The 27,227-nt window shown below is 41.4% G+C and overlaps 1 protein-coding gene across 2 annotated transcripts in view; it reads left to right on the forward strand.

Annotated features, from left to right (window-relative positions):
• Nucleotides 1-2,810: 2,810 nt before the first annotated feature.
• dscaml1 (Down syndrome cell adhesion molecule like 1) overlaps nt 2,811-27,227 on the forward strand; it is a 56,117-nt gene continuing 31,700 nt past the window's right edge. For both annotated transcript variants that reach the window (XM_010781536.1, XM_010781542.1), the window contains exons 1-3: nt 2,811-2,964; nt 11,898-12,218; nt 15,239-15,385. In XM_010781536.1, the coding sequence (XP_010779838.1) occupies nt 2,922-2,964; nt 11,898-12,218; nt 15,239-15,385 (511 nt within the window). In that variant the 5' untranslated portion in view covers nt 2,811-2,921. The remainder of the gene's footprint in view (nt 2,965-11,897; nt 12,219-15,238; nt 15,386-27,227) is intronic.

Raw genomic sequence — 27,227 nt, forward strand, 5'->3', positions numbered from 1 at the left:
GTCCTGCCGTCCTCTCTAGTGTCATGAGGAGGTTGAGGTAAAGCACGGTTAATGTATTATATAATTGAGGTAGAATTGTCCGGGGCTACAGAAAAAGCATTCGGGGCAGGCCAAAATATTATTTTACCAACAATGTGGAATTTATTGGCTCCATATTACACATATTATGCACAGCAGGAGCAGCAATAACCAAATAATAATTCAGACAGGGGAGCTCCGCACCCCCTGCCTGCCGCTAGGGGGTGCTGGAGCGCCCTCAGCACCCCCCTTCCCGCGCCCATCCCAACCACATCCATAGCCTGTCCCAGTTTTACACTTAACTTACTGTACAACGTCTATTATTTGGTGCTTTATAACTCTTTGTATTTGCCCCCATAATGTATTTTCTAAAGATCTGAGCCATGGCGACAAAAAGATCCCTGTCCACTCCTAGGCCAGGCAACAAGACAACCATCTGCCATAGTTAAGACTAAAATAGAAAAAGTGGAACTATACGCACCGTTTTTCCAAAACAAAACAACCTCCTTTCTCACAGACTAAGAACCAAAAAGCCACTACAAAAAGTAAACAGAAGTTAACGAAGGAATTAATGCCATTTGAGACGCAATAACGAAGCTAAATAAATGTGTCAGTAGCATGTTAGCTAGCAAAGCAAGCGGTCGACTTGTACGCGGCAGAGATCAAAGAGTGTAAAACTCAGCTACAAACCATGGAGAGACCGCACGCAGAGCTACTGGAAACAGCCCTGGATAAACGATAAAGAAGGTAAAGATATTCATGCTTTGGTTGTTAACCTGCTGGTTAAAATCAGTGGGGTAAAAATAACTAAGTACATTTACTCAAGTACCGTACTTAATTACACTTTTAAGGTAGGCCTACTTGTACTTTACTTGAGTATTTCAATGTTTTGCTACTTTGTACTTTTACTCCACTACTTTATTTTGTGAGTTACTTTGCAGAATGCGATTAATGATGTGAAGTATAAACAACACTTACGTAATAAGAGTAAATTCACAAGCTACACTGCAGTATACAAAGCAATTACAATTAGCTCCACCTTTACCGTTCTGTGATAAACACATGAATGCATCAATAATTATAATCAAAACATAATATATCTTTCTGAAATGGGCATATCAGCATTACGAGTAACTTGACTTTTGCCTGCTTTAAGTATACAGTATGTTGATGCTTGTACTTTTACTTAACTTTTCTTGTCATAGCTTTCCTACATTCTGGTAGCCTACTTCTACTTTTACCTAAGTACTGCTTAAACCTCTGGTACAAATTTCCCCCAAATTACTGAAAGTGCCACAATCATAATCATATCTGAAGGTCATTTTAAACTAGATAATTGTGCAGATTGTGGGCCCATGCACTTGCAAGTGTATCCAGCAGATGTCAGCAGAGACTTGCATTTGGAGCCAGAGGCTTGAATCACATGTCGGATCATCAGAACGCAGCGCCGAGAGAAAGTGATGCTGACCTTTTCTCGAAGTTGTTTAAATCTGTAGACAACCACGTTTACAATGAGAGACTTCATACACACAGGCGTCAAATACACATGGGAGATGTTATTGATTGCTATACAGACTTATGTTGTTATTTACACAATCTGTGCAAAAGAGTCTGATATTTGATCTGTGAACAAAAACATTATTTAAATGATCTTCATCAGAGGATTAAGGCTATTATTTCACATATTTTAATGTGTGATATATAGTTGAGTGAAACATTCGAATTACACACATATTTTGTTATATTTTAAACCCTCTCCAAACCATCTGATTCAGATCCTGTTGCGTGGAGAAGTGAAATGTCTAGGTGCGTTTGTGTAGGCCCACTAAAATTTCAATAGGGCCTACTGCATAATGCCAAATACTTTTTATTGAAGACGCAGCAACATGTTCAGTCAATCCTTTGTAAAGTGAGCTATCAGACAAGCTTCAGCCCAAAATCACACTGAATTAACATTAAGTTCCCTTTAAAAAACATGTCACTGTTCTTTCCATGCTGTCTGTTGCAGCAGACGATCACTTCTCAGATCCAGAACTGGCGCTCACATTGACTTTAAATATTCTATGAACTGGGAGTGTCCTGCAATTTATGCCATCCTAATTTATGGTGATGCAGTTCACATGTGGCGCAACAGAGAGCAGGGGAAAATGGGAAAATGGCAATGTGGAAAGTTGCTCGCTATGCTTTAAGGATTCGCTGAAGCCTTTGATAATTGTTTACCTGCTGTGTTATTCACCTGCTGTGTGGGAAGTGTCATGCCCCACACCCCGCTATACTCTCTCTCTCTCTTTCTCTCTCTCTCCCTCCTCTCTATCTGCAGTGCATATCTGTGCGCAAATGTCTACGCACGTTTCATGGCTCCGAAAGACAAAGAAAAACAGTCATTAGTCTGTCGTGTAGCTTCACGTCCTTGTGATTAAGGCCCAATCTGCAGAGAAAAAGGCGTTTACGCATTTTAAGATTCTTTACAGCAGCCTTAGCGGCTTTTTTAGATCCATATTGCGCCAATCACCGCGGTCATCAGGGGCGCACAGGTGGCTCTCCAAGGTGCCAACACATCTGTCTGCGCAGCTCAAACTAACTGGGAATTTGGGCACAACTGGATCACAAAAAAAACCTCACAACAACCCTGGGCTTTGCTGAGCCCCTTCGCTCCGCGGTGTTTGATTAGTGTAGGGAGGATGGATTTGCATGCACAGTAGTGTTGGGAGGAGAGGAGGGACATGGGCGGGGCCGAGGCGCCTCTCATTTCCCCTCCATGCTTAGCGGGGCAGCAGGGCTGGAGAGACCTCCGGGGAGCACAGTCGCCAGTCCAGCACGGAGACCCGCCTGGCCAAAAGACCGCGCCTCACACTTGCCAGGATTGCCAAATATTCCTGAAAAATATACCTGCTATTTATGGCATGTGGCTTGTAACTTTACTCCTGCTGTACTCTCTCCAAGAAGGTAAGAGGGGAAAAAAGGAATGCTCGAAATATTTCAAATCTTGTGCACAAGGAGTGTTGGGAGTGTTTAAGTTGAATGAAAAGTGAAAATGAATGGAAAGCTTAATTTAATTGCGGTGTGTTGAATGATGTGTGTGGCTTGTGCTTTGATGTCGGAAGCCTTGTGCATGAGGAATTGATTTTAAATGATTCTTTAAATCCAAATGTTTAAACTGTTGGTGCTGAACTACATTTTGAGAAAGTAAAATGCTTGAAGTTATTTGTTTTACCTGGCTGTTTTGGTGTTTTTACGTAGCGGCCTCAGATGGTGCTGATAGCACGGATTGTTTTCGCATTACCAACTCCAGTTATGAATATGTAAAATGGCTGAATAGGGAGAATGAGGTGCGAATTCAGAGGGAGGGTGAGAGGCAAATGAAAACATGTATCGGCCTGCAATTATAGCAATTGATTACCAATTTTAGAACAAATTCGCTCAAAATGTGCCAGTCCTGTAAAGTTTTGATGGGAATTCTTGAGATTTGTGTTAACTGGATGCTCTTATTGTGTAGCCTTTGCTAATTGCAGCTGTTTTCGTGGACTATATTTGGAACAAGCGCTCCATTGCACAGAGATGCTCTTGTTTTTAGGATGACATTTATTTTAGGCTTTTAAATATTGTTTCTCTGTGATAACAAATGATTGCCTTTTTTTTTAATGACCCCCACAAAGGCCTTATTAGTTTAATAGATGTTCTCCCACATAAAGGCCATACTTGGTGCATTAAGATTGGTCCGCCTTATCAAATTAATTTGGACTACTCAGTTTCTTTTGTTTAATTTTCTATATGCATATAAAAGGCATGCTATTTGTTTAAACAGATTCTTTCTTGCTCGGTGCATGCAGTAAATCCCTGACCCTACTGCAAAGTTGATCTTCTGCTATTACAGTGCATTATAATAATCCTGTACAAATCTGCGTCGAAAATAACAGAAATTCAACACCATCTCCACGTGAGAGCATTTGCTTAGGCCTTTGTGTAGCCTGTTTGATTGGATACATGTTTACATATTGTTTCGTTCTAGTACAGGGCATGAGAGGGTGTACACAAATTTAGCATAAAGTATTGGTATGGAGGATTGGCTGGAAGGAGGCATATGGCTGTTAAAATGGGCCATTTTAAATCTTGGCATTTCCCCCATTTTATTTTATTTTTTAAATATCTGCTAATGAATTAGTAATTGGTCACATATGTGCTATGTTTGTTGTCCATGTTGTGTTTTCCTCAACTCGTTTAAATTCACTACAATTTCCTCAAAACAACTATTACAATTATTCAACTTGAAAGATGTGGTTTCAGAGCTTTGCAGAATCATATTAATATGCGCAAATGTATTTCCCCAAATGAGAAACTCCAGGGGCGTGGGTGCAGATTATAGACTTGCCCGGTCATGTTCCTCAGTAATAGCGCACCTGGACCCCGCGGACGTGTTCGCGCGTGTGCCAGCGCGTGCGTCACGGTTCGTGTGTGTGTGTGAGTGTTTGCGGGCGCGCGGAGGAGGGGAAGTGACGGGGACACCCCTCTTTGGTTTTGTTGATAAATGTTCTACACTTTGGATTGGATTTTATTTCTGACTTGAGGTTGACTGGAAGTTTACTTATGTATTTATTTATGAGGTGTTTGAAATATATTAAAAAAAATCACACCGCTATTGATACAAAATGGTGCTAAATTATGTCAGAGACATGAGGTGGCAATCAGGTTGCAGGGTAATTAACGGATTTAAAAAAAAAAGAGCTTGAAGGGCCTATTAGAGCACAATGCCTATAATTTTTCTTCAGTGATTTTAAATATCATACCTAATTAAAGTGATTGTATTTGTTCTTTAAACAATCAGTGAAAATGAAATTCAAAGACTGAATTTACTTTGTAAATTAATTAGCAGTGAATATAATCCACCTTAACATATTCTTTAACACACAGGCCTACTGAAGGCCTATTCTGAACCTTGAATTCAAAATCCAATTTATTAAACAAAATAAAAAAGGATTTGTGTGACATTTAAACTTAATTTGAGATGTGTCAAGCAATAAGGTGATCCCTCACCCTGGCACACTTCGTCCTCTCCACTGTTCACCCGCTACGAATAGAAATATGCAACCCCCCCCTTCTCCCCCCCCCACCCAGTCCAATTCCCTGTGCTTCCTTTGCAAGGCTGCACAATTAAAGCTGCAATCTGAGCTATAGGCAGCACTCAATGACAAAGCTGTGTGGTCGACACAGGGGTGCCAATCATTACTCAGGCAGGGCACAGGCCTACATTTTTTTACCAGCTGAAACATGGCATTATTTAATTTTTCAAAGACACCCATCTTAAAGAGGGTTAAAAGAGTAATAGTGAGTTCTCTGTGTGATTTTTGTTGTAATTTGCTTCTTTCAGGGGTCATACACAACTCTGATTTATTTTTAAAATGAGTGAACTGTGCTCCAACAAATACACAAATGTCTTATAAAGAGGCTTTTTTGGCTATTTCCTTTTAAAGAAATGTTTTTATAAAAATCTAGTTTAATGATTACTCCAAAAACTTGCCTTGCATCTTTTATACTTTCACCCGAAAAACCAGCAATTAAATTGAAAGAAAATGTAAGTTATTCTTCTGAAATTAACATGGATAAAATATCCGCACACACATCTCCATCAATGTTGTTGCCTAACGGTGGGCAAAGTGTGCTGGTGTAAGACCGTCAGCAGAGGAACGGAGCTCATTGCACTTCCCAGCTCTCCAATAGGATGCCACAGCTCTGTCACTGGCATCCCTGCTCTCCCATTCGTCCTCAAGTCTATCATAAATCCCAACGAGATTATGAATAAGAACTAATCATTTAAAACGACGACAACAAAAAGACGTAAATGAACACCGTCAATGGTTAAAAAAAATGTTTTTCCCAGCCAGAACTGCTCAAATGAACTGAACCCCCTCCAAATTGTATTGGATGCTTGGGCTGCACATTTTCAGAAGGAGGGCGCGTTCAGCAAATGTCAAATCTCTGAAGCAAGTAGTTGTTTTTGTTGGATATCTCTCCCTCTATCTCCATCTCTCTCTCCATCTCTCCCTCCCTCCATCGCTTCCTCTCGCAGTAACTCCCCTCCCTCTCTCTCCCTCATCACTAGGCAGAATTAAAGGCTGGGGGAGGGGCAGTTTATGCAGACTGTGCTGGGACTTGTGATCCACAGATTTGATATTCACATTAAGAGAGAAACTGGCTGCTTTGATGTGAGGGGGAGCAGGTCCCAGGGGATTGCTGAAGTAGCACACTTTTTTTTACTGACACAGCACAGGCCGGGGGGGTGTTGGTGGTGGTTGGGTGGATGGGGTGGGGAGCAGATTGTTGGGGACAGGGTGTACAGAAAGACAGTAGGTGGGGAGTGGCGATACCCCTTCGTTGATTAGATGTAACCCTGACAACCTTCCCCCCTACTCACCACCTACTTATGCCAGACCCCTGAGGATTATCCATAAGCTTACACCTATCTTCAGCCCCTTGCATCCAACCAATATTCAATTGACACCCCTTCGTGTGGCGCGTCTCCTCCCACTTCCTCCTCCTCTGCTGCTGCTGTACGTTTCCACAATCATCTTATCAGAAACGCAACTTTCTGTCCCAGAAACACCTGAAGAGTGAACAGGAGTTACAGACTTGTTGGAACGGAATAGCAAGGGCTCGAGGAGAGAAGGCAGAGACTATTCTCATGTGCTTATGGCCAGAAGTTGAATCCCACTTTTGACCTTTACCACACTTACTGCACTGAATCCAATAAAGATGAAATGCTGTTAAGGTTTTATTTTACCATGGTAAAGAATTAGATGGACTGAGAGAGGTGAGAGAAGAAGAGCAGGAACATGTGGAGGTATTATGCCTCTGGCCGGGCTCTGGGTGAGAATGTGTGTATGTGAAACAGTGAGGGGCTTATGGTGTTTGTTTACCTCCTCATCACAATACAGTTGTGAGCGTCAAGGGTTTGTGTGTGTGTGTGTGTGTGTGTGTGTGTGTGTGTGTGTGTGTGTGTGTGTGTGTGTGTGTGTGTGTGTGTGTGTGTGTGTGTGTGTGTGTGTGTGTGTGTGCACTCCTGTGCGCACTCACATCCTGGAGAGGCGTAGATCAGCTGCATTATGCATGATGAAACCTTGCATAGGTTATGACTTCTGCCTCGCCGACATACATATTCATGCGCGGCTCTCTGGCAGGATGTATAAAATAGTGGCTGCGAATCTGACAGCCTAAGCAGCGCCGTCAGGGCTCCAACACCCTTTTCTCTCCGGGGCTGTGTCTGAAAGAAAAAGAAAAGCCCACTGGGTGCAGGTGATCTGCTGCATCAGCAATATCAACGCAGGGGCCCTCATGACTTTGGTCAATACTGCCATCAGGGCCCCGACCGTCCTGCAACCGCTGCTGGTGTTCGATCTTTATGAGAAAGGTGACACCATGGGTTTGGGATGTTGTTGCTGAAATTGTTTAAGCCTACTTGCATATTGTGTTGTAAATAAGTCAATCAGCTGAGATCAAAGTGGACCTGGAACGATGTGTTAATTATTAATCGCCTATTAATAACTGCCGATTTAACGATTGTTTAATTGTTTTTAATCCTCAGTTTCTAGATTCCCCCTCTTGAGAGGATTTGACACTTTTCTTAGCTTTTGAATAATTTTAAACAGAATATCTTTGTGTTTTGGACTGTTTATTTGACCAAACAAGACGTGAAGATTTAGAGTCTGGGAATTTTCCTTTAGCTTTGCCATTTTGTGAATTGAAAGGAAATTGATGGAACTTGAAGTTGTGGATAATAAGGAAGGGACCATTCAAGAGTGAGAAAGCACTCACTGTATAACTGTCAAGCAGTGTGTGTAATATGTTGAATTCCAAGAGGTGTTAAAAAAGGTTACCTGCTGTGTGTTGGGTGTAGTGGCTAGTCTGCAATCATGATTGGTTTGACAGAATGAAAACCTTTCCACAGGATTTCGTGGCATTCCTCTATCAAAACTGTAATCCATTACGCCAAAGATCCCTATCCAGCAAAGGTTCTGTAAAAAAATGGCCCATGGAAATGAAACTCCATTATGCCACAGTTCAATATAATGGTTGAAAGATTTAGAATCGTTTAAGATATATTTGTTTTTAAATGGATCTGTTGGTAAATTGCAAAACTAAACTGTATTAACTTGACATATAGTTGATTTGTCGATTGGTTAGACCTTACCTAAGCAGGGGAGTACTTCCCTGTTCTGATGCACTTGAGGTCATAATGGAAACATTTGATCATGGTGATGTGTTTAAGGTAACATATCAGATAGTTTCAACCTAATGAACATGTTGAAAAACTGTGCATTAGGGTGATGCAACTGGCCCAACTTGAAATCCATTTTTAACGTTTGGATTCAGCCATGACAAAGATGTATTTACCCTGCAGTCTCGGTCGTTTATCTCATGTGGCCTTTTCATGTCTTGCCACAAAATCCGTCTGTGCAGGTTGGCACAGGCAGCATGTAATGTTTCGACCGTTGGTTTTAAATGGAGTGGAAAGTCTGCAAGTCTGGCACAAACCAGGATGTTGCCAGTTGAGTTTTGGAGCGTGCCCATTGTGACGCGACTAACCACGCCTAACCTAAACATCCGTTTTGAATCCTCTTTCTGACTGTCTTTGGTATGTCAGGCATTTACACACTATATTCTAGCAGTGGTGGACGAAGTACTGACATATGTGACATATTTTACTTTTCTTCAATAAAAGTAGCAACACAACCATTAAAATACTCAAGTACAAAAAGTCCTGTATTCAAAATCCTGCTAAATATAAAGAATATTGGCACAAATACATACCGAAAAGGCCAAAAGTAAAAGTACTCATTTTACGAAACGGCCCATTTTAGAATATACAAAATGCAATGTTTGTGTTGTAATGATCAAAGTATCCTGATTCCATCACTGACTTTAAGCAATCTATTGGCATTTACTCTAAAATAAACACTTTTTGCATAAGCTCATCCAACTTTATGCCATTTAAAACATACCTGCTCACTTTTATCGCAACACGAAATATTTGAGCCACTGACAAAATTTGGTGACTTGAAATGTCTAAATTTAGAATGTTCAGTGGGTCAGTGTTGTTGGGTTAAATTGTTGCATTGTTCTTTATCCATTGACAGCTTTCAAGTGCCAGCGCCACCATGGCAACCCGCTTTGTCTCCTCCCAGTGTGAGTGCTTTTGGAGTGTGTATGTGTTTATGTGTGTCTGTATGCGTGTGTGTGCGGGGTGAGTTTCACCTGGTTTTGACAGTAGTGGTTTGCTCTGATCCCTTTTCTATTCTACTTCCCGCTCCATCAGTCCCAGTGCTCCCCAGCCCCCCAGTGCCCGGGCCCCCAGGCCATATAATCTACTGTATGAGAGGTTCTCCTGCTGCCCAGCCCCCCTGGGCGCTCAGGGTGACCCCCTCACTCCTCCACTTCAGTCCTGTCCCCCCATTGGGAGATTATAGATATTGCACTCTTTAATATGGGCTTTATGCTCAGGGGCCATTATCAGTAATCTGCAGAGGGGAGGGAGTCTGACCTGGTTTTTGCAGCCCACCACTGGACTGCCAGACACATTTTCATATACCATCTGTAACATTCTGCACAGCTTTATCAATCTCTAGTCTACAAGGGAAAGTATGAAAGGAGGCTGGAATGGTCACCAAACCCTCCTGGATGGGAGAGGTCACTGGGTCTGCTGTGACCTGCTGCTCTGGGACACTGTTGATGGTGGTCATTCATTCTGTTGCGATTTATGTATTTGTCACCCAATGCTATAAGCCACACTTCATTAATGACATGTCCTAAACAAAGATTATATGTTTGGTGACACGATATTTGCTCTCACTCCTGATTACTTGTGTCTGGTGTTAGTGCTCCAGAAGGTCACATCTGCTGGACTTTGTTAAGTTTGGAATATTGATGCAGAATCGCTGCTCTCACTGATTTTTTCGATTTGAACTCCTTCGGATATTCTGCTTTGTGATCTTGTGATATTCTCCTAACATTGTGAAAACAGGGATATTTGATATTTTCTAAATGATGTAAACAAGACCAACAGTTGACTGGTAAAGCACAAGTACCATCATAAAGAGGATGCTGATAATGACACATATTCTGTTAATCCATCTGAGTATTTACACCTCTACCTGCAGACCTTTAAGATGTCTGTCTGACTGACCTCTGAGTAACAGAAGGTTATAATGTTTCTATTTACCGAGCAAACAACTGTGATTGGTGATACTGCTTTGGTGAAGTCGGGAAACAGATAATCTGGACCATGGGGCGGGGTGAACACCTTGGTGTGAGAAAAACAATTAGTCCATTTTCAATTACTCAATTGACAAAAGTAAAACTACCACCACTTTGATGATCAATTCATCATTTTCAAGGAACATTGTTGTTCTAGCCTCTTAATTTCATTGAGTGTTGGTCGAACAAAAACAATGATTTGATGGTCTCTCCCTTTGTTCATCTCATAGACCAAAATGATTCATGGATTTATGAAAATGTAAACAAATAATCATATGATGCAACAATTAATTTTTGAAAAATAATACATTTGGTATTAAGTTATTCAATGTTTTGCAGTCATATTTCTAGGTGAATATTTCATGAGATTTTTGTGACATTCTGTGCTGAACTGTGAGATGTTGGACATATTATATTTACAAAATGTTTACAGGATAGAATAAATGATTAGAACTGTTTTGAAACCGCAATAAACTGTTTTCAAAAAGATACAGAGTAAGCATTAAATATAAAAAGCCAAAAGACCACTTTAAAAAACCTGATGTCACCACCACTGAAGTTTGGTCTAAAGTATGTTTTTGCACCATGTCAATGAAAACAATTAAATCATTACATTTAATTACACTCAATCAGTTAAATATATAATAGCAAAATATCCAAACTTGTAGATTCTACTGAAGTGTTTCATCTATATAAATCTATATATAAATATTGACTTTAAAAGAAATTCAGCTCTTTTAACAAACATTATTTAATAGGCAACACAAATACATTTGATCCTTCTTTACAAAAAGAAGAAATAAACACATTGAACCACAGTAAACCGACGGCTAATTTCATCCAATTTGGATCCAAACCATGGCTCCTTCAGTATCTGTGTGTATCCTCCCTGATGTGTCTGACTTTCTGGGCTGAACTGAACGTTAACAGTGTGACCATGTGTTGCAGTGGTGTTGTATTAGATATCATTTTGATTTGGTGGTTAACGTCCACATCTGTCCATCAGCAGTGTCCCCCCCACACTTCTTTCTCTTCTAATCTTCTCTAATATGACCCCACATTTGAGAGTGTCTCCCCTCCTCCTTCCCTCTTCTCACTCTCCTTCTCTACTGGAGCTGTATGTGTTTAATCTGAGTGCCAATGAAGAACATTCCTGCATGTGAGTGTGTTCGTGCATGTGTGTGTTTGTGTGTGTGTGTGTGTTAAATATGTAAGGAGATTAAATAGACTTAAATCTCTGCGTCTGGCATAGAAATTCCAATCACATAACCTATCATGGAGTTGCCTCTCTGTGTCTTTGTTTGTGTGGATACACACTGTACGGAGGTAACAGGCTCCTCCTCCCTCCGATCCATCTAAACCATCACAGGCTTTAGCCCAAATCCCTGGCTTTCTGGATCACATGACTGATGTTTGCAGCTGGACATTTGACATATATTTGTTATGATTATTTTGCAACACATTTGAAGGACATCCCACTCTGTCCATTTTATTGTCCATTAATGTGATGCCGATAGCTTCAATTGTGGAATCCTGTTTGTTGGTGTATATATATGTGTGTGTACAGCACATGCCTCTCACCTTCACCTTGGCCTGTTATTTAGTTGTGTTCTGCTGTCTGTTTGCCCCCACAGTACACAGTGAGGATGTGGGCTCCACCAGGCTGTACTTTGTGAATGCCTCCCTGCAGAGGGTTACCTACTCCAGCTCGGTGGGGGTGTCCCTGCCCTGTCCAGCAGGCGGCACCCCCAGTGCCATACTGCGCTGGTACCTGGCCACCGGCGACGACATCTACGACGTGCCCCACATCCGACACGTGCACGCCAATGGAACCCTGCAGCTGTACCCCTTCTCGCCCTCCGCCTACAACAGCTACATCCACGACAACGACTACTTCTGCACGGCCGAGAACCAAGCCGGCAAGATCCGCAGCCCCAACATCCGCATCAAAGCTGGTGAGTTGGGATTGTGGTCGGGAAGCGGAATGAGCATTGGTTTTCCCACCTTTGTTGTCGAAGTAATCCCATTCACACAAGCACTGTTTTAAAAAGAAAAGTCTCTGTCCAGATGAAAACACAAATGGTTAGGATGCCCCCACACACACCAGTGGAAGTCTGACCACTCTGCTTCTCATATATAGGCCAATTAAAAGCAATGGTACAGTGTTGTGTACACATATAAAAAGTCCATCAGAATACTTTATTCATCCCCGAGGGGAAATTAGATTTTGGAATAGATGCTCAATTTTGTAATAAAATACAAAAATGGACATTGTACTATAATATATAACAACAATTTGGATGTATATTTGCCGTCAACAAATGTTGCCTCGTTTGTGTTGCCTTACAAAAGAGATACAGGTGCACACCCAGATGTTTCAAGCTAAAACATGGCTTGAGCTTTCCAAAAGATTCCTTTTTAGGGATCTTCTATGCTGATTGGGTGTGGACGAAAGACCATTGCTCGTTTTAAAAAAGAAACCTTCACAAAGATACCCATGTACTTGAGGACTAGGCCTAAGTGTGAAGTAAGACGTGTTATTGAGATGAAAAAGTGATGTTGAAGATCACAAGGCCAAATTGAGACACAACATGATGAAGAAGTGAGAAAAACAACATAGTTGTGAAAGCATAAAATCGAGCAGATGGGATTGGCAGCTTCAAAAGAAAGCCGCGCCCACACGGAGTCACCTGGCCTAAAATAGTGCGTCTCCACCTGGACACAGATTGACCCAGAACACAGTCTTCAGAGGAAACCTCTGCATCAGATACTACACCAGGCCTCGCCTCCGCTCACACCTTTTTGACTGAGCTGGTGGTGAACCGCTGCACTTTATACCAACATAACCCCATCAGCTCCATCTACAGCATGGCACCATCTGTTAGGACGAAATCCAGAGCACAACCCCTACAGCACTTAGAGTTAAGTGGCAACTTCAATGTGATTTTAGATGATATAACCACATCAGATGAGGAAGGAGAAAGGGTGACAATAGGTTAGATCACATCACCGCATCATCCTCATTGACACACTTCCACTTTTTAAAAGGTCAGTACAAGTAAGTATAACCAGGAACTTGACGGCCACTGGGATATTGTTTTCGAGGAATGCTTTTTAAAGCTTTGAGAGGTGAGAAAAGTAACTCCACACCTAGTGATAAGGAGATATGGTTTGTGTGAGGGACCCTTTTTACAGCTAATGGAATCTCAATTTGTTAACTCATAATGTTTAAATATACTGTTACCATACATAAACATATATCTCAGACATTTGTTTCTGACATAAAAGAGAAAACAATTATTATTATAAGGTGTCCTTAGAGAACATAAATAATCAATTAATTAACACTAGCAGCTATAATAGGTAGGCTATTTTTAGACTTTTTGACCAAAAGCTGCCTCTGTTGCCATCATATTCTCTTTTCTGTCCTCCTCCTTCTCCCTGCTCCATCGTTCTTCAAACTGTCCTCTTGTGCCAGACTAAAAATAGCCACAGCACACTTCTTTAATTATCTCTCATTAACCAACCTAATTGGCGCTTTCCGTTGATTGGACCGCGCGAGGCTGCTTTAATAAGCCAGACCTCATCTAGAGTAAAGCGGTACGTCTGGGGGTCTGGGTTCTTGCAGCAGATACTTCACCAAACAGTTACATCAAAACGCAGCTGGAACAAAAGCTGCAGCTGGATGTTAGTTACACTGCATCTATTGTCCCGCCCCCTCCTCCATCCCATCATTCGCTCAGGCCGGTCGGTCCCTCCCCCCCTTCCCTCCTGCCATCAACATCTGTTTTCATATTCTGCCTCCCAACACCGACCTGAACTAATACTCATATTCATTCTAATACTAATACAAGCGCCAAGTATAGGATTTGAGCCAGGGCCCTGAGCTGCATGCCAGCCGGTTGCTGCCTTCATTCCCACATGACCCAAAAGCCCGGCCTCGGGAGACGAGGGATTAGCATGAACCAAACATCCTGCAGCCAGCGGCCTCTGTCGGGCCGCGGCAGCGCTGGTGCACAGGTTACAGGCCAGACAGGATGCGGCCGCTCTATCTCCGGGTTCAGTCCCGTGGTCGTGGTGTTTAATAATTAACAGGGGTCTCATTTGAATCACCTTCACGGCCAACAATCAATTTTCAAACGCATTCATTGGTTGTTTCATTCCATGTTATTCCAGGAGAACCCGACAGATCTGCATTATTCCGCTCATTTGTTCAAAGAAGATGTAAATTTCCGTGCACTTGCATGTGTTTCCCCCTCGCAGCGGGCATGTATGCATGCTGCCATCGTGTCTGTTACCAGGGAAGGGATTCCGAACCAGTTTCTTAGCAACCTTCGGATACGTCCTAGCTTTCATGTGATTTTGCTAATGAGTCCCTGCTCATTCACCAGAGTGTAAAATATTGCATGAACCTGCATAAACTGAGCCCCAAAAAAGCCTTTAGTTTACTTTGAATGTGCGGCTCACTCCGTCGCATCCTTATGAAGTTCTGTGTTAAAAAAACAGAAAAAAGAAAGACAAATGTGTTTTTGAGATGACGCCATGCCACAGCTAGGAAATCATTTCCATGATTATCCCGCTTAATGGCGGCTTGCACCATTTATGGTGAGAGCGGAGGCAAAATTTGAAGAGTTCAAACGACGAAGAGTAGGCCAGTAATTTCCAATGAATAAATGTGGAGTACTGTGGTAATTGATGAAAGGGCGTTTTGTCTCTGGAGTGTTAATGTGTTGTTTTTGATCATGTAAACACGAGTAGATTATTATTTCTGTCAAAACAAAAAGGCTTACATTGTCGTCATGGTCATCCATCGCCAATATATCTTCTGGATAGGTGATGGAGAATATTTGTGTAGATATCTTCAAATAGTGACAATATGTTAACAAAAATCCTGGCTGGTAAGAATTAACACCATCATTTACACCTAAAATATTGATCTTGAGATATCTGAATGTGATTTGTGTGTCTTCTGTAGTTTTTAGGGAGCCCTACACGGTGCGGGTGGCGGACCAGCGCTCTATGCGGGGAAACGTAGCCGTGTTCAAGTGCCTCATCCCCGTGGCTGTGCAGGAGTACGTCAGCGTCGTGTCCTGGGAAAGGGACACGGTTTCCATCGTACCAGGTAGGTCATCACATGAGTGACTCTGGATTATCCTGGGGGTGGGCAGATTGATTCATTTCATAGGATTTAGGTATGTCTTTATCTCCTGTGTGTGTGTGTGTGTGTGTGTGTGTGTGTGTGTGTGTGTGTGTGTGTGTGTGTGTGTGTGTGTGTGTGTGTGTGTGTGAGCTTTTGTGTGAGCGGATGCACCGCTGTGCTTCATGTTTGACCGAACTCTTAACTCGTGTCTTCTGTCTGCTCACTGTTCTGGATCACTGAACTGGTCCTCCTCCTCCTCCTCCTCCTCCTCCTCCTCTCACTATCCTTCGTCTTCCTCCACTTTTCACACACATTTCCCACTGCTTTACATCTCCTCAGATACATTTCTCCCCCTAATGTCACGTCCTGCCTTTAATTGTGATTGACACTGCATTAGATCTCTTCTAAGTCGCATGACTATTCCATAGTTTCTCCTCATCATATCTATTCCAGTCCTCTTCCTGCTTTTCTTAACACCACGTCCTTGAAGAACAGGGCCACAATTATAGAGACATAGGATGTCAATAGGACGGTGCCCCCACATTCATCTTCATTAACCTCATTTGTGTGTGTGTGTGTGTGTGTGTGTGTGTGTGTGTGTGTGTGTGTGTGTGTGTGTGTGTGTGTGTGTGTGTGTGTGTGTGTGTTTCAGTCTCATCTGTTTTAGTTGTTTGTGAATCCATTATAAGTGTTTTATAATGTGAGTATATATTTTGTGTAATGTTTATTTTCTGCGTAAAGTATGCTCGCAATAACAATAGGAGAGAGGGATGAGAGGTAGAGGAGGAAATCCACCAAAGGAGGAGAAGCAAGGAGGGTAGTAGGGCAAGAACGGCCTCAGGTCCTGCCAGATGGCGTTTTATATTATATGTATGCAAAACACACCCAGTGTCACACATTCACGTGCACCAAGGATGCAGTAGTTTGTTATTGTCAGACATTTTTGTGTTTAAAAAAAAAACCTTTTCAGTTTCACTTACAGAATAGTAGTGTTTTACTGTACTTTTTATCAAATGATGTCTTCAGTTGTCCTGGCAGATCAATAAACACATTTCAACACAAAAAACACCAAAACATTGTATCAAATAAATTACATTTCTGATCAATGTATAACATCAATTTCAGTTTTTTAACACATTCTCCTGTTTTTCACATCCAACAATTTTATTTTAGAAAAACACAGACACCAACCAGCTACTTTATGTTAAAATTAAAATAGATTTTAGTGTTTGTTTTCTAATGCTTTTTTAAATATACACATATTTTATTTTATTTTTTGATCTGCTGTTTTCACTTTAAAAATCAGCAGTAACAGTTCTCTATTCCCTCTGCAGTCACTGTCATGGTTCACAGTGCCCTCCTATACGTTTCCTCAACATAAACACTGCTTTGGATGTGCCAGTCCTGTGTGTGTATATGTATTTTTATGCATGGGGTGTTGCTGTGTGGGCTGTCATGAGGCTGCTGTGTGTAATTAGGGGTATATAGGTCAGTTGATGAGCAGTGAGTGTGAGGATCAGATGTTGAACATGATGAGCTGCTCACTGAACTTTCGTTTCCCTGCGACAGCGGCGCACACAAACGCAACTCGCGATATGGTCGTGTTCAACCTTGACCCGCGACCTCCACGCTAATCAACACAGCAACCTCGTCGTCCTCTCAGCCAATCACTGCAGTCGCTTATCTGCAGCATAACCTCTAAAACACAACACGTCTGCAGAACGGTTCATAATCTGAATAATGTGAGTGCACTCTCACATGGATGCACAGCAACTACACACATACAGTGAATATCAATATACAGTGGGTACATTTGGTTATATAAACATTATTGATGCTGATATCCAACTTCTCAGTTAACCCTCTCTTCGAGTAGCTCAAACATCAGCCGTCAAACTCTCTTTTCTACCTCTACAACCTACTTGGCCAGCAAAGGACTGTCTGGACAGGTCTAATGAAGATGTAAAAATGAAAATGGATTTTTTTGAGTGAGAGGGTGTCGGCTTGCTGTCACTTTTATTTGCTGTAGAAACGCAGCGGGAAGAGTTGCAGTTTATTTTGAGTGAGTGAATCCATACATGTTATGGTTGTGCACACCTGTCTTTTCTAATCAAAGACTTTCATTCCATAATTTTCCGTACATGCTTGTTCCTTTTCCTGGGCTTTTCCCAGGAGAGAGAGACAATCACATTGACTTCACTGACTTGCATGTCTGTCTCTGTGGTGACAAATACTCTGCCTGGAATATTGCCTGGTTTTGTATTGATAAAAAGGGATATTGTCTGCTGAAATCCACTGCAAACAGCAAGTCAAAGCACTCAACCATCACTGAATTAAATGGGATGGTTTCTATTTTCCAGCTGCAAGTGTGTGAACAAAGGATTAGTGCTGGAGATTTCATTAGTTTCCAAACATAGATTTTGTTTACAGACGTGTTTGTTTACATTGCAGGTGCCTTCTATGAGAGGTATTGATGGCTTAATGTCATCTACCTTTTTAGAGGGACATTTAAACCATCACAGTTCCTTCCTCTGTGTCTCCTCACTGATTCCTCACCCTCAGAATTAAAAAAATAAAAAGATCAGAAAAAGGGCTATGGGTGTAAATCACAAATGTCATCACGATACAAAATAGTTTGACAACAATACCGGATATTATATTTGACAATAACTGCCACAATATGATTTTGTTTTGGTTTGGATCAAGGGTCACCGGTTGGTACCAGAGGATATCTTATGGCCAATTAACAAAATCAATTAGAATTAAATCAACACGCAAAACTTGCAACTAACTGTATTGTTACTCCCAACTCGTAAAACGTAATTTTCTACGCCACCCTCACCACATACCTGTGCCTTTGCACGGAGGAATCGCTGTGTATCAGCAGCCTGATCACATACTAGTCTGAAGGTTGAGTTGATGACATAACATAACGCAGCCATGCCCTCTGAACCCCAACAGGTTCCATTTATTCAAACACACGTCACCCATCTGGAGCCGTGTGTGTGTGTGTGTGTGTGTGTGTGTGTGTGTGTGTGTGTGTGTGTGTGTGTGTGTGTGTGTGTGTGTGTGTGTGTTTATATGTGTGTCCCCTTCCCTGTCCCACTTTCCTGTCCAGGCAGGACAGTGAGAGGCTCTAGGAGGGGAGGGGTGCAGGCAGACTGACCTATTTCCCTCTCACTTCCCCGTCCCATGCCATCTCTGTAGTTAAGCTTTGTGTGGGTGTGTGACCCTCATGAGACAATGGAAGCCTGCGAGTCTGAGCAGTGATCTGAAGGAGGAGAGCTGGAGCGCAGACAGAGAGATGGAGGGTCTATGGACAGGAATGAAAAACAACAGTGGGACACGGGGAGGGTTCAGCCTGCAGATCGAAGCGTCAGTCTAACCAGCAGAAAGCTAATGAGAGGCTCCGATGAATAAAGACTGGACCAGCAGATGGCTGCGGCCACATGGTGGTCCATAGAAGATGCCCAACCATGCTCCATCTCATCCACCTGCCACACAGTTTGGCCTTGTGCATGTGTTTGCACAGTCATTTAATAGACATGCCCATAAAACCCAGAGATGAAAAGGTATAATAGAAGGAAACAATAGCAATTTATAGATAGACTGCACAATAAATGAACATTATATCAAAATGTCAATATTTGCTAGTGCAATACTCAAACTGCAGGAAGCAAACTATTTGTTAAAAGGAAACCATGTGTTAAGAGATACAATATTATTGTGGAGCTGAGGAGATATACCAACCTATAGATCGCCTTAACAAAATATATTTCCAGGTTTTGTACAGATAGTTTAAAAAAAAATCACACCATATGATTTAAATACATTTTCAGTGATAATGAAAATTATGATGCAAAAATGATCAACCCCGAAATATCCTGAATCAAATTGATATGCACCTATCTTCTCAATTTGTCTCCATACTGCCACTCCATCCTTTCTTTGTTCCCTTGAGGTCAAATTACACAATGCACACAAGTGTTTTGCATGCATATAGTCCATTAACAGATGCTGCTCCTCTCCACATTTCCAGAAATCTGGGAGGGAAGCTGTATTCGATCTACTCAGTCTAGTTAAATCCCTGTTGTATTGAAAGTAAGGCCGGGTGAACCTGTGTTTAACCTGTCAGTGTGTAAGTGCTGAGTTATCAGGCCTTATTGTGAACTTGGATCCTAATGGGCGTCACCGGGTGGTGAGGTCACTTACAGGCTACATTACAGATCAATCTTCTGCCCCTGGGGTCCCTGCTGGAAGTCAAGCGGTTCAACAGACACACACGCATACACACAAATGGCTTTAATTGGAAACACCTGGAGAGTTGAGGTTATATATTTTGTAGGATAGCAAAGTTACAATAGCTAAACTGATTAGTTTGCATTCACTTGAGTTTGAACATGATGAATTGAGTGGTGCGCCATCCCTCCACTTTTGGTTTGAAGGACTTCATCACTGTGTATTAACTAGGCTGCACCTATAGCTACTTTTTTAATCGATTAACCTACTGATTGTTTTCTTGCTTTGGTATTGTCTAAAAGAAATGTCTGCAAAATGTCTGTTAAAATTACCACATTGCGAAAGGGACTCCAGAGAAAAATATAAAATCATCACAAACCAAAAGACGGAACTAGCCAGAAAAAAATCTAAATATGAGTAATAGATTATCAAAAATAGTTGGCAATCTATTTTCTATCGACTGATTTTAGAGAATATAAACTTTATTTATCCCCGTAACGAAATTGCGAAAGTGTCATAGCAGCAAGAGCAATAACAGTTAAACAGAATTGGTCAAGTATTTATGAATTAATTGACTATTTGCATGTCGTAAGCACATTCTTTTAATCAAGGATTAGGACGATTTAGTTTTATTTTGTATCAAGAAAATAGCTGGCCAAATACCTAATTAAAAAATATATATATGTTGAGATATTCAAAGCTACTGGCAATTGTCTTCTTCTTAATGAAGTGTATAATAAAGTGCTCCCCATACAACTGGTTTGGTAGAAAGACAGCTCAAGTCTAGATTTTAGGTAAAAGAACTAGGTTGCTGATTGGGCCTTTTTAATTATACAATATATAAATTTATAAATATAAAATATATTTTATCTTTACATACAAGTTCACCTTGATAAATGGTAAACAAATATATAATTCTGAATGTTTATATACTTATATATTATTTACTTAGACACTCCAATGTGTATTTGACGATTCTGACACTATTGTAGATATAACCCGTTCCCACAAGCACTTATACTGCAGCTTTTCCTCTGTGATTAAAAAGTTGCTGCCATCATAAGGCTCCAGCCAGGTGCAGTGAGGAGAGAGGTAACAAAGGCGGAGGGACCTCATGGAGAGCGGCGGTGTGTAAGGACACGACTTCTGTTTGTAAATCTGTGCTTTTGCACTCAGAGCAGGAATACATTAATAGATACACTTGTCTGGGACACAGCAGACTCTTGTAAACACCGGGCTGACACACACGCTTACTCCTGCAAAGTACAAATGTACAAGCCTGCCCCTTACACGCGCACACACACATCTTCCTCAAAAGTAACACAATAAAGCCATTTTCAGGTTTTGCATGAGGCTGCCTGAATATGGAGCGCTCATTAAACATTAACTCGGGATACATTAAGGCTCCGCGCTGCTGTGGGACGGCTGTGTGTTGTTGTGCAGCAGGACGTGGTGTGACAGCGGAGGACAGCGAGCACGTGGCGTCCCCGGGGCTCATTGAACACGACCCCATCGACTGCTGCCCTCTGTCACCCCCACCCTCCAGTCTCACTCAATCCCTCCCTCACCTCTCCCCCTCCCCTCTGCTGCTGCCTCTGTCCCACATGGCACACAGCATGGCCATGGGGGTGAGTGGGGGACATTAAAGACTGTATCACGCAGATGCCGGTGCCGCTATTACGTGCAAACACATGCAAACATTTGGCGGTAACACCACAACCTAACAATGAGCAGCTCCTTGTAAAATCTTAATGAAAAAACAACATGGAAATGTATTCATTTTTTAATCCAGTTTCCAATGGGACTAGATAAGTCACTTGTTCTGCAGTTTCTTCACCTCTGTGCACTCTTTTAAAAAAAAACTTTCTCTGAATATTTTTGCCCCTGCCCCAGTGTGCTGACAGCGACTGAGAGCCGGACAGGAACAGATGGGATGCTGGCAGCCATCTTTTACTCAGTTGGTTGAGTAGGCACGTGGGTGGGTGTGTGAATTAGCACAAACAAGTGTGTGTGTGTGTGTGTGTGTGTGTGTGTGTGTGTGTGTGTGTGTGTGTGTGTGTGTGTGTGTGTGTGTGTGTGTGTGTGTGTGTGTGTGTGTGTGTGTGTTCAAGGGGCACAATAGGCATAATTATCTCTGCTTGAGAGGCCCAGTTTGGGGGGGTGGGGGTGGCCGGCGTGGAGAGGCGGAGTTCAACAATGGCTCAACCACGGGCTTTGTGTGTACAGAGCAGAGGGCTGACAAGTGTCGGCTATTATTGACTATTTACACACTACTACACACGCCTGCTCACGTGCACGTAACACAGGAACGTACACACTCTTATCGCCGCCGTCGCTCTCTCTTGCCCCTTTTTCTCTTTGTGACTCCATCAAACACACTCAGGCTGGCACACACATGCAGCATGAGCATGTTTACAGCGCATCAGTGTATCAGTGTCAATCAGTGTAAGAGGGAGAGATGGGGAAGCCCCTGCGAGCGCATCACTCTGACAGAAATCTGGCCACTATCTCACCCTTTAAGCCAGCCTGTGTTAGAAATATTCAACCGAGAGAGAAGGAGAGTTGAGGAAGTCTGATTTGGTGCACTTCTTAACGTGTGCCTTACTATGTTATGATAGTTTCATATTTTCAGCTTTTGACATTATTTATGAAAACGTCACTGGACTTGCAGGGACAAAACTACTGAAATATGAACATTTTTGATAAGAAAAGACAGATTGTTGGGTAAGTTTTAATTGACTTTACTTTGTATTTCCTTTACCATCCTTGGAAAGCACCTTGTTATTTTGAAAAGAAAGGTGCAATACAAATAGAGTTTATCATTATTATTGCACAAATCAGAATGTCATCAGAAGCTTGACCGTAATTCAAACGTATTATCAACACTACATGTTAAATTGTGAGTATATCATTTTCATTTAATAATAATATCATACACTTATGTACAAAAGTGTATTACCAAGGTATCATGTGTCTTCTTAAAGATCTCAGGTCACATTGCCCGGTCTTTCTCTCCCCATATTATCACCATTGTGAAATATTTTAGTATATAATCAGAAGAAAGAAACCAACATATTTCTTACTACTCACTCTGTAAAGGATAGATGTTAATCTGCACCACATCCTCAGGAAAAGTGAAAGCATGCCGGCTTGTGTCAAGGCTTAGAGTAAAGAGTCGGAGGGTTTATGTGGCCAGGATTGGGTTAAGAAATAGGATTTCACTAAGGAGGTTTTACCACTTTCCTCCCGCTTTCTTCTCCTCTTTTGTTTAGGCTAGCGAACGAAGGATTAGCGCAAGGAGATTACAGCAGGCTCTACTAAGAAATAGTATTTTATGAAATGCTTCTTTACTCGCAGCAGCGGTAAGGAGTTGGGTTCTAATTTCCCCTTTAGTCTCCATTTTTCAGTTGGAAATATTTTCTCTCAAATCCTGTCAGAACTTCTTGTGTGGTTGCACACATTTCCATCCGATTTCATGGGATTATGCAAAATATTCTTACGTATCTATATGATTACATCGAGATACCTATAATCTATAATGTAGATAAGGAAAGAAAGGTGTGTCAGAGCCTAATATTTGGCCCAAAATAGATATTCTCTATTGTGATTCATTATTTTCTAGAGTGATATATTTGCATTTTAGTGACCCCGATGGGCAGATTTATTTTTACAATGTTTCTGTGAAAGCATCTGGTCGCCGGGGACCATGAGAAGACATGATCAGGGATCAAATGGGATCCCCGGTGGTCATCCAAGTGCCATGTTCCTACATGACCTCTCAATCAGACCTATTGATCCGCCTCACTATTAGCTGTCCAAACACACATAAAGGTCAGATCAGCACTGCGGGTCGTGATTGACGGCAGCGGAGCGAGAAGGTGAGGGAGGTTAGCGGCGCTGCGACGCTGCTTTAAGGTTCAGAAAAGTGTAAGGAAGAGGTTGTGATGTTTCTCAGCTGCTTTTCTTTGTGTGTCTGTATGTACATAGTGAATATCATGTGTAAGCAAGTCAATAATTCAGCATGGTAACAGCATGGGAGTTGTTTGCTCTCTCTGTTTCTCTCTTCAGTGGAACTCAGTTAATACTTCAGTCAATAATTCAGCGTGTTGGATGTACAATAGGGATGACACAGAGCAGATAGCAGGCATTACTTTTTTGTGGATCAATAACATAAAAGAACAGGGTCAGTCGCATTTTAAAGCAGGGTCTTTTTCACTCCAAAATGTACGTTTATTATTGGGCAGGAGTGAAATAAGGATGTTTTCCTGCGAGTAATTGGTTTGAATATGAATGTACAGTAGTGTGTGGTCAGTAACAAATGTAATGGCACAGTACCAACATGTAAAATATGCACACTTTGCCAGGTTTTTGAAAGTGCTGGAGCACAATCCATAATTTCCTATCAATAGTACTGTGAATTATTATTTTACTCACAGTGCTTTTCATTTCCTCAAACACAATTTTGTTTATTTTAGTATTGTCTTCCTCTATATACTGGGTCATTCTACCGAATTGATACAAAGTGCGGTCCCACAACAAGGAAAACTATTTAACAAAACAATTAAGTATTCAGACATAGATATTTACTAAGAATATGTTATGGTCTATTTAAACATAAGGCATTCAATTATATAGTGATAATATACAAAAACATCATTTATAGGGTACTTTCTATTGGGAAGTAGCTGTCCCCAACCCTGACATCTACATTTCATGTTCTGTAAATAACACTTAAAACATTTTTATTTTATTTTGTTCAATGGTGTATTTAGAAGATCTTTATGATTACATTCAAACAGAAGTTGCGCAAATATTTTTTGGTGTTGAATTTTTTTGTTATAATAAGTTTGGTTTTTATTTTTTTCGAATTACACAAATTTACAGTTTTATAACAGTACAAAAAACCACATTAGAGTATTTCCTCACCTAATAACAGACGTCAATTAGTCGTCACAAAATTGTCACACATTTGTACAAAAGTCGTCCAACTAAATGTAGAAGTCCGAGAACACAAAAGAGGAGAGACCCTCTAGTAAACAAAATTACTCGAGTCCAAAATTAGTCGTCCTTCATATTTTCATTTTCTCAGCGTCTACAGAGAAGTCTGACGGCGACTCGTCTTTTCACTTTTGTCGGAGCGTCCTTTAGCGAGACATTTACTTTGGTACAACAGTGTTCTGAAAGGTGAAAGTCGCTTAGTCTAAACAGCACAAGTTGCTCGCGTCCAGCGACCTTACCATATTCTCAAATTTGAGACGACGAACAGGTGTGTCTACCCGGAAGTAAGTAAAGTGTTGTCACCGCGATGTGTGAGTGACATAATCCTCCCCCCCCCGTCGCGGAGTGCGACAGTACTTGAGGGGTTACGTTGCCTTTTTTTGTTTCTTTTGAGTTATTATTTAGTTTACAGAGCGTGACTAGAACAAACAAAAAATGAAAATAAATTTTCCACTTTCGTATACAAAACGTCATAATACAAGTCTTTGCAGACGTTACCTCCTCTATAGGAAACCTTGACGTCCAGGTAGAGATTTGTAGGATCCTTAGATTTATGAAACACTGTACTGTGTGACTTTGCCTGTATGATGGTACGTATGAATTGTTGACATATTACGTTGTACGCCATGAACAAAGGTGAACCACTTGATACGACGGTCGACGAAGTACCAAGCCCTAATAGGATGACAAAAAGTGGGTCCTGTAAAAACTTTTCGATTTCCTCCCAAAACCAAAGTATTTGATGTGCTTTATCTCAACCGGTTTCACGCTACTTTTAGTCTTATACCTCTTTCTCACCGGTCAGTAGCTATCGGTTATGTAACAAAACGACACTAACGAAGCTGACTGGTAGCTATTACACGAGGAACATCTATTATTATTACCGGTGGCTATAGAATTAAAACAACTACACTATATCAGGGGACAACATATGAGTAAATCAACTCTGTTTGTAATCATGTTGGGATTGGGTACAGAACCATTGGCATAATGTGAGGTGAAAATGATGTCATCTTTGTTACTTAGACTCAGGAGATGATTCATTGTAGACTGTGACTATAGATTTCCCTTCTCCTGCTAGGGAACTGCAAAGTTTCTTTACATTTCGTCTTATTTGTTGCCCTGGGAAGCCTCCTTGCATCACTCCAGAGTAGGCGATACACTGCGTAGAGTGTACTTGATATAATTTGTCTACGGATACATTGATGTAGGAGCTCTCGTATGTGCATAATTTCTTCTTCGCATTGGCTTGTATACGCTGGACGGAGATAGCTGTCAGGTCAGGTAACGATGGGTACTGAAAACTTAAACAGTATGTGACGACCACCTTTCTCTTATAGGATCGAGTGATTACGCATAGTACTAACAGAACATGAGGTTTCTATTAAGTCGCGTGTATACAGTGTGTGAGTATATTACATGACAGTGGCTCGAGTAGTAAACTCTGTTTTCGGAAGTTTCAAAAGAGAAAGAGAACCTAGGTAGCTACGACTAACTAATAATCGCCTCGGTGTACGTAGTGTATGAATGCCTCTTGTTCTATAAGCAACTAACGACCAGACCCTCTTCGAGCGCTCAAGCACACACGACACACATATGCACACCACACCCACATACAGTTATGGTGTGTGCCGTCCACACAAACGCAAACTAAAGGCTTTGGAGTGGCTGCTTTGTGCCGACAACACATACGGACGGACACTGCAATTCAATGAGGCAAGGAGGCGAACATTAATATCGGCCGAGTCTGAGTTGCTTTCGAAGTTTTCAACATAAATAGTGTACCGGACTTAAACCGGGATGTGTGTTCAAATTATAGAGACTTGGTCGGTTTCTGAACCAAAATTAACTTTAGTCTACTTTCTGTTTTGACATCTGGCGGCCTGGACGGACGGGCACATAAATAGTCTAATGAGAGTGCCGTTAAATGTGGATTGTAAGATATTACGTATACAGTACCGGCCTCCTTCCCCCTCGCCTCGGACGACAGTGAGCGCCTTCTGGTCTAAACGGACAAGTATGAAAGGGAGAGGATGTGTTCGAATTTATCTACATAAATAGCACACTCAAACCTTTTATTTTCAAAGTATAAGGACTTTCGGTTCTGAAACAAACAAAATTTTAGTTTTGTTTTGTGAGGCTTGGCTTTTTTATCAAAAAAATACGTTTAGGTTGCAAATAAAACTTTACTCGGCAACGTGAAGGCTGACTAAAGCTATCTCGCCCCAGTGTATATTGTCAGATACCAAATGTGTGTATTTCTGGATTCATGGAAACGTATTTTGAGTCTTTTTCAAGTATACACAAGCGCATTCACTGTTAAGAATTCCATGTGCGGTTTAAAAAGTCTAAAAACGCTTTGTCTACAATATAGTTTCATACCCTATATCGATGAACGGTAAGTCGGTTACTCCCTTTTCCCTACGTCACAGTGACGGATCAGTTTCACGTCCCCACGACCGGATTTTTGGTCCGCAATGTCGGTAACCTGATTTGGGAAAAACAAAGCCCATACACTGTACTTTTGAGCCCTGTATAAAAACTCAATCAACAAAAAAAATATTTCTTAAATTTGGGTGTTATTTAG

The sequence above is a fragment of the Notothenia coriiceps genome, unplaced genomic scaffold (assembly GCF_000735185.1).
Source record: "Notothenia coriiceps isolate Sejong01 unplaced genomic scaffold, NC01 NC01_scaffold00000493, whole genome shotgun sequence".
NCBI lineage: Eukaryota > Metazoa > Chordata > Actinopteri > Perciformes > Nototheniidae > Notothenia > Notothenia coriiceps.